Source organism: Dermacentor variabilis, chromosome 7, assembly GCF_050947875.1.
Source record: "Dermacentor variabilis isolate Ectoservices chromosome 7, ASM5094787v1, whole genome shotgun sequence".
Lineage (NCBI taxonomy): Eukaryota > Metazoa > Arthropoda > Arachnida > Ixodida > Ixodidae > Dermacentor > Dermacentor variabilis.
In genome coordinates, this window is record NC_134574.1 from 114,202,920 (window position 1) to 114,222,541 (window position 19,622).

The following is a 19,622-nucleotide window of genomic DNA, read 5'->3' on the forward strand; positions in this document are numbered from 1 at the left end:
GTTGAGTTTAACACCAGGACTGACTGTTATTTCATCTTACGAACAATTATTATAGCGTCAGAATGGTCTGTCAATGAAGATCTGGAATGTTGTTCGGTAGTTCAGAGTCACAATAATAATGAGAAGCACAAAAATGAGCAGCCATCGGGTTTGTCAGCAGGAGCTTACAAACCTCATATGGTATCGCAGGCTGTCTACTTTCTTATTTGCGTCGGAAAGCACTCACTTCGCTGGTTTGTTTACGCCTTGCACGGCTTTGAAAGCAAGGCCGGAAACGTTGGTATTACAGAAACACCTGGAGGTCATCATCCCGGTCTCAAGGAGCCTGAAACACCCGGGAAACCTCGCCTGCAGTTTTAGCGAGTGAGTTCAGTTTGCAGATAATGCGTTGCATTGTTAACGGTTGTTCCTGTCCAACAGCATAAAGGATTGTTACTCGTCGACCCAGAGAATATTTTTTTTCTTCCGTGTTTTCGTGCGGATTAGATAACATTTTGAATTTCTTGCGCGGCAGTCGCGACACTGCACCGGGAGGTGTTTATCTGAAAGTGGAAGCGAGCGCTTTATTTTCCTGGTGAGGAAAAGGAGGAGCGTCTGCGCTTCGCCTTCAAGTTGGCACGTTCTTGAAAGCTATACGGTCAGGAACATACGCACGTGAAAAAGAAAGAAAGAAAGAAAGAAAGAAAGAACAGTCTCCCGTAGACAGTAGCAAGCAGCGAGCTCCGAGGCTCATTAAGTCGCTTAAATGTACGAGAGCTTGCACGTTCAGGCTACGCACGGCCGACACCGTAATCGTCCGCATTCGTGCTCACATATATAAATAGGCCGGTCTTCTCCCTCTGACGATTCGCCGACGGCGAAGTGTCGTTGAGAGAAGCTCGCGGATTACTTCTGCAGGTATCGAAGATGACCCAGCGTCTCGCTATGTTCGGCTTCCTTCTTGTCGGTAAGTGTGCTGCTTTACCGTTCTCGCAGTCGGTGTTCGTCAGACAGGCGACCTCCGAAGGCTGCGTTGAATTTGTGCTGCGTGGCACTGTACCATGCGGCTCCAGCCTAAAACTCTGAGACATGGTGCGTGGATGTGCAGAAGTCCTTCTGAACGAAGTTTTTCGCGTACACATACTCTAGGCTGCACACACGGTTGCGTATTGAGTGGTGAGCGTAACGATGTCAACATTCGCGAATAAAAGTCCATTCCTTCTACCTATATAGCAATCTTGTTTTCAAATGTTTAATGGGTGCGTTGAAAAATTAATTATGGGGCTTAAACTCCTGGAGCTGCTCAGTGTTACGAATGACGCCGTAGTGGAAGGCTCCGAGTTCCTCACGACGATCTGGAGTTCTAACCCCTAGTGAGTACATGAGTTGCCACCGAAGCGCGTCCGCCGCAACAGGGATTCGAACTGGCCACCTCGTTTTCAGCGGCAGAACGCCATAGCCGCTGGCGCAGTTCGTTTTTTGTTTTGTTTATATGTATGAATGTGATTCGAGACAGAATTACCGGTACTGAAAGGTATAGGCAGCTGAAAAAAAAGAAAAAGAAAAAAAACGAAAATCTAACTTTGTCAAAGATGTAAATCGGATATCGTTTCCGAAAGGAGTTATAGCATGACAAAAATACCACCAAAGCGGTGCTGTTACGCGTGGAACTGAACAATCACGAAAAAGGAAGACCTCGCTGGAATAACCTCTAGCGCCTCGGTAGAATATGCTTGAATTTCGCTTGCTCGGTTTGTTTCGTTTCAACAAGGATGTAAGACAAAACGACAATGACAATACGACAACACCCTAGCAAAGCCAAAGCCAGCTTCGGTATGATGTGCATTACAACGGAAGATAGTTGTACGACTAAGTGCGGACGTGAAATCTGCATTTTGTTCACCTTGCAGTAAAAACATTTTTTTAAAAATAAGCCCTCCCACGTTTATGCGAACTCCATCTTATAATATTGCGTTTTGATGAACTGAAATAGCAACCCACGTCCATCGAACGCTAGTCCCACCGGTTTAGGACCACACTAGATGACTTAAGGGCGCCACAAAATTTAATTCAAAGAATTTGTCAAGCTGAAAGCGTCTAGCCTTATTTGAACCCTATTTGAATTCTTCTACGCTGGTTTCACTGGTCTGTTTGCGCTCGCAGTGGTAGACTCTTGCGCGGCACTAGGTACAGCTTACAGTGGTCGTGAGTTTTTTTTAAATTTTTTTTTTCGTTTGTAGAGACATTTAACCACGATAACAAACATGCTTGTGGAGGGCTACTAGCGTTCATTATTTCCACAATGGTTTCCTAATCTTGACTTTCAAAGTACATGTCATGGGTTATGATAAAAATACATTTTGTGTAGACTGTGCAGCATTCGCCGTTTGGCCGATTGGTTACAAGAAAAAAAATCTAAAAAGAAATGAGTGCACATGATTGTCATTCTGAGTCCGATCGTGATCATATATTTCTCTAAGGAGACAGATTGAGCTGAACGCGACAACGTCGCTGAAAACATTGTGCCGGTGAAACTGGTTGCAGGCAAGTTGGGTGAAGGCAGCATTACTCGGCTGTCCTCGAATGTAAAACCATCACCAATCTACCAGGACTTAAGATCCACCCAATCAACAACACGTGCCAAGGGCAACTTCCTAGCTGTGTTTATCGAACACAGACGCAGATGAGTTGGCTTGACTAGCAGAACGATATGCATAGAAAGACGAGAGAAAAGGCGTGCAAGAACACATATTTTGGGTTGTGCCTGTCGAAACTCAGCTGCAGAAGTCTGTTCATAATCGACAATCAGCTTCGATTGACACTGCTAAAGGCAGGCGCCCTTTACAAATCGTTTATAAAAGAAACAACACTTCATTAGCGTCAAATGTTTTTTGCCATTATGTTGCCAAGACATCTTTCAATAGGCAATACTGAATGTAACTCTCATCTTCATGCGCACAGCCCTCGTCGCACAGGGCTCGGCTGCTCCCACGGACGATGAGTGCGACGTCCACTCTTTGGACAAGTGCGCTGCTGACCTGTTCGTGTTCGCCACCAGGAATACAGTTCCGGAAACCGAAGAGGATCTGGCAGCATTCTGCAAGTACGTGGTTGCTTTCTTGTCGAACGAGCGTTCCGTTGATCTGTCGCGTGATCCAACCATCAGCACGTCACACTGGGTGTTGATGTACAGGTTACTTGGTACGGGCGTTGCCCTTCCGGTCAAAAGCGCTCAAATATTGGCGAAAAGGTGGCATATGTCACGGTGCTCACTGTTTAATGTCACATCTGCACTCGTACCTTCTCGTCTGTTTCGTACGTATGAAATCGAGGGACACGTCGTCTTCAGCGATTTCCGATGGAAATGGCCTAGATTTTCTTTCGGGAGCGGAACGATCGCGCGGTTCCGTAGTCGCAGCGGCAAAACAAGACACGCGTCGTGTTACGAATCGGGCAGACGCCACAACGTTCTACTTTATGGGAGCCCGCAACCTATCAGATTATTCTTAGTATCATCATCATCATCATCAGCCTAGTTACGCCCACTGCAGGGCAAAGGCCTCTCCCATACTTCCCCAACTACCCCGGTCATGTACTAATTGTGGCCATGTTGTCCCTGCAAACGTCTTAATGTCATCCGCCCACCTAACTTTCTGCCGTCCCCTGCTACGCATCCCTTCCCTTGGAATCCAGTCCGTAACCCTTAGTGACCATCGGTTGTCTTCCCTCCTCATTACATGTCCGGCCCATGCCCATTTCTTTTTCTTGATTTCAACTAAGATGTCGTTTACCCGCGTTTGTTGCCTCACCCAATCTGCTCTTTTCTTATCCCTTAACGTTACACCCATCATTCTTCTTTCCATAGCTCGTTGCGTCGTCCTCAATTTCAGCAGAACCCTTTTCGTAAGCCTCCAGGTTTCTGCCCCATATGTGAGTACTGGTAACACACAGCTGTTATACACTTTCCTTTTGAGGGATAGTGGCAACCTGCTGTTCATGATTTGAGAATGCCTGCCAAACGCACCCCAGCCCATTCTTATTCTTCTGGTTATTTCAGTCTCATGATCCGGATCCGTGGTCACTACCTGCCCTAAGTAGATGTATTCCCTTACCACTTCCAGTGCTTCGCTACCTATTGTAAACTGCTGTTCTCTTCCGAGACTGTTAAACAATACTTTAGTTTTCTGCAGATTAATTTTCAGACCCACCCTTCTGCTTTGCCTCTCCAGGTCAGTGAGCATGCATTGCAATTGGTCTCCTGAGTTACTAAGCAAGGCAATATCATCAGCGAATCGCAAGTTGCTAAGGTATTCTCCATCAACTTTTATCCCCAATTCTTCCCACTCCAGGCCTCTGAATACCTCCTGTAAACATGCTGTGAATAGCGTTGGAGATATCGTATCTCCCTGTCTGACGCCTTTCTTTATAGGGATTTTGTTGCTTTCTTTGTGGAGGACTACGGTGGCTGTGGAGCCGCTATAGATATCTTCCAGTATCTTTACATATGGCTCATCTACACCCTGATTCCGTAATGCCTCCATGACTGCTGAGGTTTCGACTGAATCAAACGCTTTCTCGTAATCAATGAAAGCTATATATAAGGGTTGGTTATATTCTGCACATTTCTCTATCACTTGATTGATAGTGTGAATATGGTCTATTGTTGAGTAGCCTTTACGGAATCCTGCCTGGTCCTTTGGTTGACAGAAGTCTAAGGTGTTCCTGATTCTATTTGCGATTACCTTAGTAAATAATTCTTAGTATAATTCTTAGTATAATGAGCCATAATTTACGTTTTTGATTGGCGCAGAAGTCAACCCTCGGTCATTGCCGCTGCTTGCCTAAAGAGATTTCCCAATTTCTGCAGCGGTCGACAAAGAACTTTTTTGGTTATGCTGATAAACAAAGGGCAGATAGGCAATTCGTCTACACTTCACAATGGGAGAGGGGCAGCAGGGGTTGAGGGAAAGGAGAAGGACCGTGATGCGCGATGCTCAGAGCCAATATAGATGGCCTGCTGGTTGTATGAACAGCCAAGAGCAGCAGCCAAAATCTGTCGAATGAAAGATTAATCCGGTTCTAAGGTTCACGCGCCAAAACCACGATCTCATTACGAGGCATACCTCCGAAATAATTTTGACCACGTGGCCTTTTTTTTTTTCAACAGCCCGCGAGTGCCCGGCACACGATCGTATTTGAATTTCGCTTCCCTGACAATGCGACGGCCGCGACCGGAATCGAACCAGTGACCTCGAGCTCCGTAGCGCGAAGCCATTGCCACAAAGCTACCGCAATGGGTGGGAAAGCTGTCGGTCGTCTCCGTATACCAAGATGCATCAAATTGTATATGGCGGATGAAATGAAAACCGAGCACCTGGGGTTGTGGACACCCGATTGTGGAATATCCTGTATCTTGGACGAAGTTGACTTTCATTATGAAGAGGTGCTGATAGCGTCCTTTCTCCTTTGTTTCGTTGCACTCGTATTCTTACAATATACACGAAATTATGCGCTTCGATGTCCACAACTCGGGGCGTTCCGTTTTGATTTGATCAGCCTAGTATATAGGTCTGGGGTGAGGACGCGAGAAATTACCGCCGGCTGCTCGTAAACAAACGTGTCCCCGACGATCGTCTTTTGACCAGCCTCTCGCTCCTTCTTGGGCGATCCGATTCCACGCAGGACTCAGTTGGATGCAGAGACCTGTAGCCGCGCCTACTTGAAGAAGTGCGTGAGCAGCGTCGCACAGGGCGTGGGCAACATCTTCCTGGACGACATCAAAGAGGAGATCCAGGATCGCTGCGACACGTCGTCCGAGTACCACAAGGGTGAGCTAAGAAAAATAAAATTACAGGTTCGTCTAGATGCGCAGTGCCGCGATCAGTGGCGCAACGTTGTTGCGAAGTCTTGCTTTACCTCGTCTAGTATTGGCTGTCGTAAACTCTCGCAGGTGCGTGCGAAGAATGCGCTTTCGAGAAGAAGAAAGCTGTCTTCAATTTGGGCTCCAATACGGATGTCTTCTTTTTTTTTAGGAAAAGAAGGAAAGCTTTCGTAAAAATAAATAAAAGGCAGTCTCTGTGATGCTTTAGGGCTTTAGGTCAGCTGAAGTGCTCAGAACCAATGGATGGTTTCGTCCCTGAAGTGGTATAGCAGCAAGCTGTCGCACATGACTTTTCGGTGGGCAAGGGTCCCTCTTGGAATGATGCAGTCTTTTAACGTAGCGGCCCAGCTGTGTAGCCTATCAATGCATAATTTTTCACAGCAAACTGCATTTAAATTATTTTAATTCGGTGCTGGCTTATATACTTCGATTAGCTGCCGAGTGTGGGGTGAGCCATTCAAAGGATCTTTAGGTGCATCATTTTTTTCTGATATATTGTAACATCAACATAATGATAATATGACACGAAGTCATAGGCCGTTTACTGCGGAACCGGTTAGGTTAAAGATTTATCGTCGTATACCCAGAGGGGCTTCCACCGCACCCTGAAACCCTGAGCCCGATGCAGGTCAAGTCAGAGCTCAACAAGCAGACCTAATCCATTTTTTTCGTCGCGTTTACGTGAACGCCCCCGAAAAAGACACACCTGCACGCTACTAGTAAGAATAGGACTTGGAAATTACTTTCGCTGAGAAATTCTAGAACCTCTCCGCTTGCTTAAAATAAGGAACCCGATGGTGGATGCGACGGCCTGCGCGGAGGATTGGTTGCTACTCATCGGCACGGCGAGCTTTTGGATATGTGCCAACGATTGGTAAAGGAAAAATAAAGAAAGAAGGTGAAATGGTGTGTGGCATTTCTAGTTTGCCCCTTTATGAGACGGACAGTCGTATAATGAAGGCCTGCTACGTGAGTCCTGCGTCGAACACCGCCAGTGAGGGAGGTATATAGTGTGGGCTGTTGTTAAACGGAAGATGCGTGTCTAGAGCACGTGGGAAAAATTTCTCCTCTGGCTAGTTTACAATTACCAGGCCACGTGGAAGGGGACCTGTGTTTGGTGGCCCCGCAACAACTTCGTACGCAGGTTCACTGACGTAGTTGCATCTACCACTTGCAGCTGGAACGCCGGCAAAATTAGAGTCGTTCGTTAGTGCGTTCCCGTTAACAGTAGGTAGCATTGTGCGTTATCTTGCATTGGGAACACAGCAGTCGGAGAATTAAATTATGCAGGTCCAGATCAAATGCTGGGATCTACGTGAAGCCACACTTTCGTGAATCGGTGAAGCATACAACTTTAAGACTTTCAATCTTCTGCACCACGTTATGCAGCATAGCGCTTGTGCACATGCCTGACAAGACCCGGAGAGCTCCACGTGAGCAGGCGATCCACGTGATCTACGCGAGTGCGGGTTACGCTGTGCATGGGATCGGCGCAGTTTTTTTTTTGTGCACCATCTTCGGTGTTTCCTCGGCGCATCAGACACGGACAACAGAACGGACACAGACATCCCTGAGCTAACGACCGAACTTTATTTTCCCAGCCATAAAAGCACGTTGCACCAAGAAAATAGGAAAGAACAAGAAAAGCGATGCAAAAAAAAAAAAAAAATAAAGGAATCTGCAAGAAACATCCCACCGCACGGGTGCCGTATTACGCGATAAAAAATCTCGCTCCTTTTTTCTCGAGACACAAAGCAAAGCCACTGACACGCTTGTTAACTCGCTTTAAAGTTTTTTTGCGCTTCGATGATTTTTCTTATAATTGTGTCTTTTGCTTTCGCGACTACACGGCGCTTGATCAAGAAGGAGGCCGGCAACCACCATTCGTGACAATGCACCACAACTTGCACGTTAACAACTTTTTCTACATTATACCTATGTTCTGAAAGACGCTCGATTAGCCACCGCCCTATTCTGACTTATACATACTGACTGTGGCAGGATAACGGATTACTAAGGACATTCACCGCAGCGCGGGAACTTTTCTTTATGCTTAGCGGCAAACCTTTGTCTCGGGCCTGCGCTAATGTTTGCATGACGGCACATTCCTGAGAATTTATCATGTGCCTAGAACAAGGCTTTCGCACAAGCCCGTCTTTCTACGCACTTTAGGTTCCAGCTAATCTGACGCAAGTATCACATAACTGCAACTCTTGTCTCTCGCTTTCTTTATGCTAGCACCGCTGGAACCTGCAGCATCGCTGCCAGCTTTTCTTATCATACTTCAAGGTATTTTTGTGCAAATTATCTTAAGACATGATGTGGGTACCCAACAGAGGCCGAACGCTCAGTTTGGCTCGTGAAACTGGACCAAGTGGTGTGAACACAACGGTTTCGTAAGGACAACCTTAAAACACACACAAAAAGAGCAATGGTTCGTCCAGAAAACTCAGAACGAGCCGATTTCAACTGCGATAAGACGCTCGTTTAGCCACCGCCCCATTCTGACTTATACATACTGACATACAGACATGATGTGGGTACCCAACACAGGCCGAACGCTCAGTTTGGCTCGTGAAACTGGACCAAGTGGTGTGAACACACGGTTTCGTAAGGACAACCTCAAAACACACACAAAAAAAGAAATGATTCGCCTAGAAAACTCAGAACGAGCCGATTTCAACTGGGATAAGCACCTTGCTGCATCGTGGAGCGTAGGGCTGCCATACATGTGACTTACTTCCTCAAATCCAAAAATCTTAGGCGGTCGTCCAGCAGGGTTTGCCCGGATACAAGAGGGCACAAGCATTCAGTGAAAGGGCCCACAACTTACGCTGCAGTATTTTTACGGGTACATTTGCCACAGCCTAAAGCCACAAACAATTATCCGCATAGAGAAACATTTTCCTAACTTTTGAGCTTTCACTGCGGGCTCCAATCATTCTGTGACATCGCGACATGCTTCCGGCAACGCGTGGACTGCGTCCTCGTCAACCACTCTCCACGCATACCATGCGGTGCTTGCGTGGCGGATTTCAAAGAGAAAGTGCCCTGTGTAGGCCACACCAAGGCGAAAGCGGCGAGTCAAGGAGCCCTAAACGTATAATTATTCCCACATCTTACTATTCCAATCTCCTGACGGCAAATTTACGCAATCGCCGGCGCAAGCATCGGGCGGTTACCCGCAGCGTTGCCTGAAGAGGTCAATCAAAAGCGCTCTTCATTTATAGGAGGTCACTTTTGTTAGCTTTAAAGACGAACAACATTGCCTACATGGAGCGGCTTGTCTTATCTAATTGGCTGACAAGAGGTGAGGAGCATGCTCAGGTGGAAAGGGATTCGATGGGGCCGAGCCAGTGCACTGAAAATTTATAACCGGAGGAAGAGGGTTGTGCCGGCGTCTGCGATTGGCCCGCTTTCGCTTACGTAGCTTGCGGTGGCTGGTCGAAAATTGCGGCGGCATGCAACGGGAGGTTCAGAAAGCTGCTAAAACGGATCCTCAGCAAAAAAGAGTTGCCAGAACGAGGTCGCAAACGTGTCGAAAGTGCTCGAAAATGTTACACGGCCACGCAAAAGGTTTCATTGTGCGCAAATAAGCTCAAGCTCTTCGGCAGGTGCGAGTAGTCAGAGCGTAAGCGATCGGCGGCAGCCATCTTTCATTCCTTTCGGAAAGCGGCAGCCTGCGGCTATACAGAAAAAAAAATTCAGTTTTGTGCGGCATATTAATGCATCTTTAATGCATACGTGTCACTTTGACTCGGTGCGTTTTCGCGGTTCTGTGACGTCGCGTGACAGGCAAGGGAAGTGGGTGCAGCCTTAAATCTTTTGACCAATAACCGAGGTCTAATGGCGAAAAGGTGTCGAATCAGAAATAACTACTTTTCCTTTGTTTGGTCCAATCATGCATAATCAGTGTGCAACGTCATATCAGATGGGGAGCTATCGCGGTAATCGTGGCGTCGCGTGACAGGCAGGTGACGTACATGGGGGTGGTCCAAAAAACGTTTTTGACCAATCGCGGAGGGCTGATTGCGGAATTGAAATAGAAACGTTTGGAATAGCTTTACGTTATAGCGCCCAAGGTTTCCACACACGCCCGGTATATTCGCATTTGCCTAAACTAGCTATCTTATCTGGAAGTCGACTTGCCACAATAAACCTTGTCACTTACAAAATCGCGCACAGTTGTCATCCCGAGAATTCGTTCCAGGTGAAGTCTCCTTGCGCACTAAAAAGGCTAGAGTTCGTTAACCACTGTAAGTGTTTCAAGGTAGTAAGAGATTTAATTATTGATAAGTTCGTTAGTTTGTCGAATGTAAGTTTCAACTGATGTCGAAAATTAAGTATTATCCTACTTTTCGATCAATCCAGCTCGAGGACTAGAATTACGCTACCTTCAACAGGCAATTTGTAAAAACTCTCTATACTGAAAAAAAAAGAAAAAGAGTAAATAAACCACGGTGTATGCAGCTATCATGCTTACGGGAAACCAGCGGTAATTTTTACTCCGAAAAAAAGTTAAGAAGCTCGAAAGTGGACCTTTCACGGTAACTTAGTTGGCGTTGCACTGCTGGGAGCTCGATGTCGCGGGTTCGATCCGGGCCATGGCGTCGGCATTTCGGTGAGGCAAAATGCAGCAAAAAAAAAAAAAAACGCGCGTATACTTAGGTTTAGGCTCACATTGAAGAACCTCAAGGGATAAGAATCAACAGGGAGTTGCCCACGACTGCCTCCCTCAAAATCACATCGCGGTTTTGAAACGTAAAACCCCACAACCTAATTTCATTTTAAAAGCTCGAAAGTTGGTTTCCTTTGGCCCTCCGTGGTTTTCGTTAAACGGACACAGATGACGACGACGATAGCTGCTGCCCACGATGTCAAGTCGCCGTCATGTAGCCATCCGTGATTCCACCACATGATCCGTAGCTTCACCCTCGCGATAGATAGATAGATAGATAGATAGATAGATAGATAGATAGATAGATAGATAGATAGATAGATAGATAGATAGATAGATAGATAGATAGATAGATAGATAGATAGATAGATAGATAGATAGATAGATAGATAGATAGATAGATAGATAGATAGATAGATAGATTTATTGCGAAGGAAAAACAAACAACTTGCGATATTCATGCTATGCACATCTGTACTTGGACAAAAAGATTTAGTTGCCTATTGCGCGTAAAATTGTTCCTGTCAATGTCGCGTTCGATGTGTTTGTCGGCGAGCATTGGTCTTTTTTTATAGCGTCACTGGAATATCACTGCATTAATGCAACATATTTGCGTTTCGTGCCAAGGTTATTGGTCTTCCTTTGTTTACTGCATTTGCTTCAGCGTTGCTGGCCGAGCGTAGATATATATTATATTTTGATGGGCCGACAGAAAAAAGTCGCAGACAACATGTATATGCGAGGTACAGTCTCGGTCAAAAGTCTCCGGGCCAGGGCCTGTGCGGACACGTTCACTTCGTGCCCTGTAGTGAGTGAGGCTTGTGTTCCGCTTCTCAGAGCTGAAGCGTTTCCGAGAGGGAAAGGGACACTGCTTTTCATTATCCACAACTTTGGAGGGTCACTCGTCCGAAAGCCTGCTCCTTCCAGCACGCCGCGTCTTAGGAACAGTTACCTTCAGTGGAGGATGTACGTGTGTCTGTCTAACATGTCAACAACAGGTTCAGATGCCATGCTAAAGGCAGCTATGTTGCAGCGTTTAGCTATTACTGCAGTACTCGTTTCCCCTCGCTGAATGAATGCCGATAGAGCGATTTGACTTGCAAAGAGTTTCAAGACAGTCATCGTTGATCTTTACTCTGAATAACTGTAACAGTGCAAGGGCTTGGCGGTATTGGTTACTTTTCGACAGAAATAACGGTAGCATCCACCTCTTCTAAATTCACGAGGACACATATGTGCCGAAATGCATCACAGGGTGAGATGTTGCGCATGCCGTGACATGACACCTAGCTGCCAACTATTGCGCTCCTGTAAGTTTCCCTCCTATTTAAGCATTTGGTCGTGCAGAAACTGTTCGAAGTAATAAAGCTGGCATCGATATTGAACACTTGAGTTAAAGAAGCACCTGTTACCCTTAATATGTGAAAGCGTGCATCGTTGCTATGCGGGCAGAAAGGCGTTGCATGTACTGCATTGTTTTAGAACGTCTCCACGATCGTACTTTCTTTTTCTTTGTACGCAGAGTACATCAAACACGCGCCCTGCCTGAATAAGGTGGGCTCTTCGTTCAGCACCTGCATCAAGAACACCATCGTTGACCTGGACGTTGCGTCGCGGCTGCCGCCTAAACAACGGATCGCAGGCGCCTGCTGGTCAGTGCGTTTTACTGGGACATTTGCATGCGTGTGCATGGACTCACGGTAACAAGAGCGGGCTGTGTGCCATACGTAACCCGTACCCCAGCTGCCGACACAGGAAAGCTGGCGTCTATGACGAGGTGTCTTGTGTACGCTTCGCTCGGAGCGATTCAATCAATCAATCAATCAATCAATCAATCAATCAATCAATCAATCAATCAATCAATCAATCAATCAATCAATCAATCAATCAATCAATCGATCAATCGATCAATCGATCAATCAATCAATCAATCAATCAATCAATAATTAAACGTATTGCTAAACAAAAATCATGTCACACCTCGCTGTAGAAAAGGAGAGGGTTCGACGAAGAACATTATGAAAACATTATTGTAACGTTTCCGCCGAGGGACCCGCCTTCGTCAGAGTGAACATGTTCATTTTGACTGTTGGGAAGGTTCACTCTGACGAAGGCCGATCACTCAGCCAAAACGTTACTAGAAGGTTTTCATAACGTTCGTCGCCTCTTTTTCTTTTTGGTTTTTGAATCGGCCTTGGAGTCCGGCTCGAAAAGTGCCTTTCTTCTTCAACTTCTCTCTCTTTATATATATATATATATATATATATATATATATATATATATATATATATATATATATATATATATATATATATATATATATATATATATATATATATTTGCGTGTGCGTGTATGCGTTTGTGTGTGTGTGTGTGTGTGTGTGAGCAAGCGAGCGAGCGTGCGTGCGGAAATCTAAGCAATGTGAAAGAGCACCAAAGGATTTGTTTCAAGAAATTAGGTTGGTGCAGACAAAGACTCAAATCGGGCAAACCGGATACGGATTGGTGTGAGTTGGAAAGCTAGCTGGGGATGGGAGCTTCAAAGACGCTGCTCCTGGATACCTACCGACACTACACGTGTATAACGAGCCGATGACACCACTTCGCGGCAGGGCACTGACCCTGGCGACTGTCCGCAGCCGCCTTCTCCGCAGCGGCTCAACAAGGTTGGACACCGCAGCTATACCTTGATGCGCATCACGGCATCGCAATGTGCCCGCGATCATGCGCCATCCTCCAGTTCCCGTGTCACGGAACGAACTCTCGACTCGAGTCACGCAAGCTGCACCGGCAATGGGCTGTTTGAAGCATTTTAGGCAACCCGCCGGACAACAGCTGAGAGGGGAGATGGCCGTGGACTGCCATGTGACACGCGTGTGTGCGTGGGGCCTGCGCCTCTCCGCGACCAGGAATAGTTCATTTACACCTGCCGTCGCATGTTGGTTTCGTTAACACGTTCTGCCGTTCGTTTCAGGTTTATTAACTTATTGTTCACATTGCGCGCCACCCTTTCCAGCTCGTGGGGGGAGGGGGAAGGGGACTTTTTCCGGACACCCTTCGACGAAGCAAGCCGCTTCAACCTCTACCAGAGTCATTCGGTTACCCTGAGCATAGGGACCAGTTGGCTGGTAAACGTTCGCTGTTCTTGCTCGATGTGCAGTCGGTAGCTAAAGTGTGAAGATCCTGGCATCACCAAAATTTTCATTTCTTCGAGTGCGGCGGTGTTCGACGTGGGACCTTCTCCACGAGTCACATTCGTTAAGCCGGCGCGTGAATTATGCACGCTCAGTTTTAACGTCCGTACTCAGGACTGCGAAGACAACAATCTGCGGTCTCCAGATTTTTGCTTCCCACTGTACAATACGAGCCGGCGGGACTAAAGGAATGCTAAAGGAACGAAGGGAAAAAGAGGGCGAGAGCGAACACTGTGTGCGCGAGATATTTCACTGGACTACAAACGGGGTCACTAGTTACAAAACAGGAATGAATAATTTCTAGACATAAGAGCTTCTTCTCAATTTATCGACGTTGTGACAGTCTGTGTATTTTGCTTTCTCAGCCAGTACAACAAGCTGGACGAGTGCGTACGCAAGGCGGTCGAGTCCACCTGCCCGCCGGAGACGCTCCAGTTCTCGGAGAAAGTGCTGACGCGCTACGCCGGCGAGCTACTGGGTGCCGTGTGCACCGGATTCCGGTCGGGCGAGAAGTGCAAGAGCATCCAGTACGACGACAAACCCGGCGACGCCAGCCTGCGCTCTGTGCTCACGCCCCTCATCCAAGTGGGCGCCGCGCTGCAAGGCTGATCTGCGCGCGTCGCACCTGTCCTTACATCAATGCGCCAATAAATCGAACTCGTAACGTATCGACGCGAACGCAAATGTCGTAGAGGAGGATTTTCACTTCGACGGCAAATCGTACAGAAGCTCGCGAGACGTGTTCGCGTCGTCCGCACCGCCGTTGCCGTCGGCGCCGGCGTCGCCGTGCGGTCACGCCATCGGCGTGAATGTGCGGCCCACGTGTGGATGGTCATGTGTTTGATGGCCGTGATGGCCGTGTGTTTAACTGCGAAAGAGGCGATGACAAGTGTACGTGTATACCGTCCACGCGGTGCTAGATCCGCGCTGTCGGAGCCGGGGCTGCGTTCGGCTTCCCCTGCTGGCTGGCATGAGCGTTGTGCGCTGTCAGATTAGCGTCACTGCCGATGGGCGGTGTGCGTGCGGTACCTAAATCTAAGTACACCTTAAGTGGCTCGTTGCAATGGCTCGCACCCCCTTAATGCAGAGGCTACAAGCGCTGAGCAAAGTGAAGCGAACAGCGCATGCATTCGTTGAAATCACCCATACAACACACAAGACAGCACAAGTTTCAATAAAGAACAAGCTCAAAGCGAGCGTCCGAACCATCAATAAAGCATTGTGTTTTAAGATTAGATGAATGCTTGTGCTGGAACCATCTGTATGAAGCAGACAAAAAATGAAGCCAAGGAAAACATAGACGCAGTCTCTCGTAGTTTTTTAAAACTTTAACATGTAGAAATGATACATTAAAAGGAAACTTAAGTGTGCGAAAAACAACTTGCCGCCGGTGGGGCCACTACCTACGCATTACACGCGTGATGCACTGTCAGTTGTGCTACGGCCGCGGCTGTTCCAACGTCAACATGCTGGCGTAATTCTGTGTTTGCCAGCCTGGGAGAATTGGCCAGCGCCACTCGGGCCATGACGGCGGATACAACTTTCGTGTAGTGTCAAAGTGTTGGTTCGGCTCCCACCGGCGGCAAGTTGTAGTTTCGCCAAGTTTCATTTCTCTTTAATTTAACGTTCCTACGTATCCAATTTAAAAATAAAGTACTAATAACTTCCCCTGCGCTTTCCTTGGCTTCGTTATCTGTTGGTTTCATAAGGTTCTGATTAGAAAACATCGAGCCCCTTAGTTCTACCCCTTCTACTGAAATTAACTTAGTCCCATAATGCCCATACATCTTCCATGCCTGACGTATTTGCGTATTCAGGTAGTAATAACTAACGTACTTGCTAATTAGTAGTTAGCGATACAAGCTTACTGCGAGGCTACTTGTGAAGTGAACGCCCAGCTCTGCGCGCAGACAAAGGCGTCCGGGAAAATTCAATACACGCAGGCAATACCGGCGCATGGCCATTCGTCACTATTTGACGCAAGGACAACAGTCAGAGCCTTTGCCGTTGTTCTTGGCTACGTTTCGCGCCATACGCGTTGGGATGACTCAATAATGTTTGCTGCCGGGTTAGTTCGTGATGCATTCATGGTGGAAGCGTTACAACAGATCTACATGTAGGCAGGAAAAAAAAGAAAACAAGGAAGTGCACGATAGAGTGCTGACCATGACTACAGCCTTTCTATATTCGTCGGGTCGTGCTCATGGTGAGCACTGTGACCTGACCCTCCGTGGTTTTCTTTTTTCCAGCGTGTACATGTGCTGTCATACTGCTACAAAGAAGGCATGGCAAAGTTGTCTCAATTGCAAAGGATAATCTACAGGCCGCAATGAGAAAATTATGCGACGACTGCAGAGCAGATCGTCGTAGAAACACTCAAGTGAGAGGATCCGCACCGAATACAAGCTGAGATCTCGCTCGCTCACCTGCTAGCAAAATCGTTATCAAGAAAGAGTGTTTGCTGTGTCTATCTTAACAGTGAAACTCAGAGCTATCATCACGATCTTAACACAATTCGAACTATCTCAACTCTTTTTCTCGGCGTAAAGACGATACTTCGTGGCCTGCGGCGACGCTTCTCAACCGTTCAGACTAACAAGGGCCAAGTTTACTATATTCATCTGTAGAAAGTTTCCGTGAACTGTGTGAACGGAACCATAGCGACGCGTAAATTTAGTGAACATTTCACTGCGCTGAAAACAGGTCTGGCAGCTAGCCTCGTTTGTTTTTCAAGCACGACACGTGCTGTTAACTGCACAGGCGCCTTGCGGGTGATGCCAGGCGTATAAAACTACGTGTTTACGCCACTCGCATGACATATGTCAGGCCTGACGCCGAGCTTCAAATGATGCTTTCCGTGCCTGACAGAGAAGTGGGAAGCGCACCAGGAAGGCTTGCATGCAACACGTGCAATGGAGGCGCTAAGGTCAGCGGCGTGTTTTTTTTTTTTTCATTTCCTGTAAGGCAGCACATGCACAACACACGGACGGGCACGTGCGATTACTATTTTTATTTTTATTCTCATTTCAAGCTCTCTTTCTTTGTGCGCCGCATTTGCGACCTTCGTGAAGCATGCTCCCTAATGTCCTTTCACTGCCAGTTCCTGGTGCGAGCACGGAGCAAACCGTTCCGGAGGAAACTTTAGTTCGGTGCCGATTTCGATTTCCTCGTGCAGATACGTTTGAAAGGTAGATGTGGTTTTATAAAACAGCTGCCGGACGGATTTGAATGAAATTTGATGCATTTCGGGAGAGAAAAGTAAGTTGTAACATTTATAGGCAGCAAAATCTTGATTTAGATTGTTAATCTAAATCATGATTGTTAAGCTTGAAAAAACAGAAGCGCGATGTTTACGAATCCATAACGCTCCTCCAAATACAGATATCGCAGTTCTGTAAACTGTATCACTTAGAGCATCTCAATCATACGCTGGCGCGCTTACATCTTACGTAAATTAATTAAAAGTTCAGGAGAATTTCGCAAGCGTGCCTCTTAAAATTAGTGGTATAATTTCATCATCATCATCAGCCTAGTTACGCCCACTGCAGGGCAAAGGCCTCTCCCATACTTCTCCAACTACCCCGGTCATGTACTAATTGTGGCCATGTTGTCCCTACAAACGTCTTAATTTCATCCGCCCACCTAACTTTCTGCCGCCCCCTGCTACGCTTCCCTTCCCTTGGAATCCAGTCCGTAACCCTTAATGACCATCGGTTATCTTCCCTCCTCATTACATGTCCGGCCCATGCCCATTTCTTTTTCTTGATTTCAACTAAGATGTCGTTTACCCGCGTTTGTTGCCTCACCCAATCTGCTCTTTTCTTATCCCTTAACGTTACACCCATCATTCTTCTTTCCATAGCTCGTTGCGTCGTCCTCAATTTCAGCAGAACCCTTTTCGTAAGCCTCCAGGTTTCTGCCTTATATGTGAGTACAGGTATAATTTAGAGCGGTCTAAAGTACATAAATTTTGTCCACCTTAGGTCTATGATTAAGTACAGTTTACGGAACTGTTATGTCTGTTATTATTTGCACCGTTAGATAGGTGTAAAGTTGACTCTTGAGCTCTTTTGAATTCCGCAATTCTCATTTCAAGCGTTCGCAAGGTGAGAGAAGTTCTAAAAAGGTCCAGTTACGCCCTGAACGTGAACAATTTATAGAGGCAGCGAAGTAGCAGTCAACTACACAAAGTAACGTTCGTAGTCTTTTTCGGCTGTATAAATTGCAGGGAAGATTAACACCATGTACTAATTAAATTTCCAATCATGGCCTCCCGCGCGCACAAACGAACATAAACAGATCCTTGTCGATGACCGCGACCACTCGCCTTCACAACGCTGGCGCCATAAAGAGCCCAAACGAATGCTTCGTGTTGCTTCGCGCTTCAACGCGTCTCCAAAACTTCAGATTACGCGACCTTCAACATTAGGTGCGCGGGAAGACAGCGCACACGAAGCCGCTGGCCATCTCGGCTCGCCCCAAGCTTTGCACCCGCCGCCGAGCGCATCCAAGATGGGACAGGCGGGCCCCACCTCTTAGGTGTAAATGAAAGCGTGATCGCTAAACATCACGCGCACCATTTCTCCCTTTTACGACAGTAGCCGTGAGGGAAGAGATCCTTTATGCGATCGTGGTTTGTCCAACCTGTGCTGCCTCGGCGTGTGCTGTGCTTTGTGCAGGCTGCGCTGCGGTCTCTGTGTAAGCTGGGCTAGTGCTGTGTGAAAAGTGAGAGAAGTAACCATGCCATACCATTTATGTGTTGCGTGCTAGGGTGCCGCGTAAACTAAGCTAACGTGCCTATGGTAGCCGTGTGTTGCCCGAAGGAACGAAGACGCCGTAATAGTGGCTGCGGGGCAATACCGCGGAATAAATAGAATGTCCCCAGCCCTATACAAAGGTGGGTGAAGGTGCTTTTAACAAATAACTCCTTTATATTTAAAAAATCACCTATAGTGCTATTTATAAAAAAGGAGAAAAAACATAATGTTATCGCGACCCACGCCCTCCTGAGCTTTCCTTAAAAGTGCTTCTCTCGACAGCACCTCCTTAAAAATGAAGAGGGGTGTTTCTTTTTTCTACATCTCTTTTTCGCCACTGCCTGACTGAAGGGTTCCAAAATAGAACTGTGCATGGTTTCCTCGAACGTTAAAACCTGTATTACGGCTCGAGAAGCATAGATGGATGTTTGATTGCGTTTAGCTGAATGTATGTATGTTTCTTTTCTCGCATAAAAGCGAACGCTGGGCTTTCATTAGGGTGAATCAACTAAATAATTGTCCAAAACTACTCTATAAGCCACTCTATAGTCGTTTGTGTGGCCGAAACGTCAAATGCACTTCTTTATTTTCCTATTTCCCTACAGAGTATTGTATCCACCCAAAATAAGTGTCCCATCACTCGCTCCAATTGATATCGTGCTCAGTACTACGAGTCACGTTTATTTGGAGAGAAAAATGCCGCGAGTGCGGCATATACGGCTATAAAACGTCACACTAATAATTCCATTATTTTCGCAGGTAAGCTCAGAGCTAAGATTTCATACGTCCTGTGAAGCTGCGGTTGCTACGGCAACGGGATTTTGGGCGATCTAGCTGCGCCACTCGGCAGATAGATCGCCGCTGTCGGGCGGAGGACAGTCGGAGGTGCAGCGATGGTGCTTTACCTGCTCCGTCGCGTCTCGATACTGACCGGGGCCGTGCCGTCGGCTGAACATCATTATACTACAACATTCTCTTAGTGAAACACTTGGAGGCCACCAATCTAAATTTCCCGGACCCTAAAGCGCCCCTAAATATCCGCGGCAACCTAATGGCAAGCTTGCCTTCAGTTCTAGCGAGCCAGCTCATTTTGCGACTCTTCGTATCCAACAGTAGAGCGCTGTGATTCGTCG

The 19,622-nt window shown here is 46.9% G+C and overlaps 1 protein-coding gene across 1 annotated transcript; it reads left to right on the plus strand.

Moving 5' to 3' along the window:
* The first annotated feature begins 749 nt into the window (after window positions 1-749).
* Window positions 750-14,410, plus strand: LOC142587788 (uncharacterized). Its single transcript, XM_075699056.1, has 5 exons — window positions 750-946; window positions 2,941-3,082; window positions 5,662-5,807; window positions 12,061-12,190; window positions 14,098-14,410. Exons 1-5 carry the CDS (start codon window positions 907-909, stop codon window positions 14,339-14,341), a joined length of 702 nt encoding a protein of 233 aa, XP_075555171.1. The 5' UTR covers window positions 750-906; the 3' UTR covers window positions 14,342-14,410.
* Window positions 14,411-19,622: the final 5,212 nt, after the last annotated feature.

What these genes read in the sequence shown, in the direction of transcription:
- LOC142587788 (XM_075699056.1), top strand. Translation starts at nt 907, where the DNA reads ATGACCCAGCGTCTCGCTATGTTCGGCTTCCTTCTTGTCG. An exon ending in GATCTGGCAGCATTCTGCAA is followed by an intron (nt 3,083 to 5,661) that starts GTACGTGGTTGC and finishes GATTCCACGCAG; the next exon opens with GACTCAGTTGGATGCAGAGA. An exon ending in GTCGTCCGAGTACCACAAGG is followed by an intron (nt 5,808 to 12,060) that starts GTGAGCTAAGAA and finishes CTTTGTACGCAG; the next exon opens with AGTACATCAAACACGCGCCC.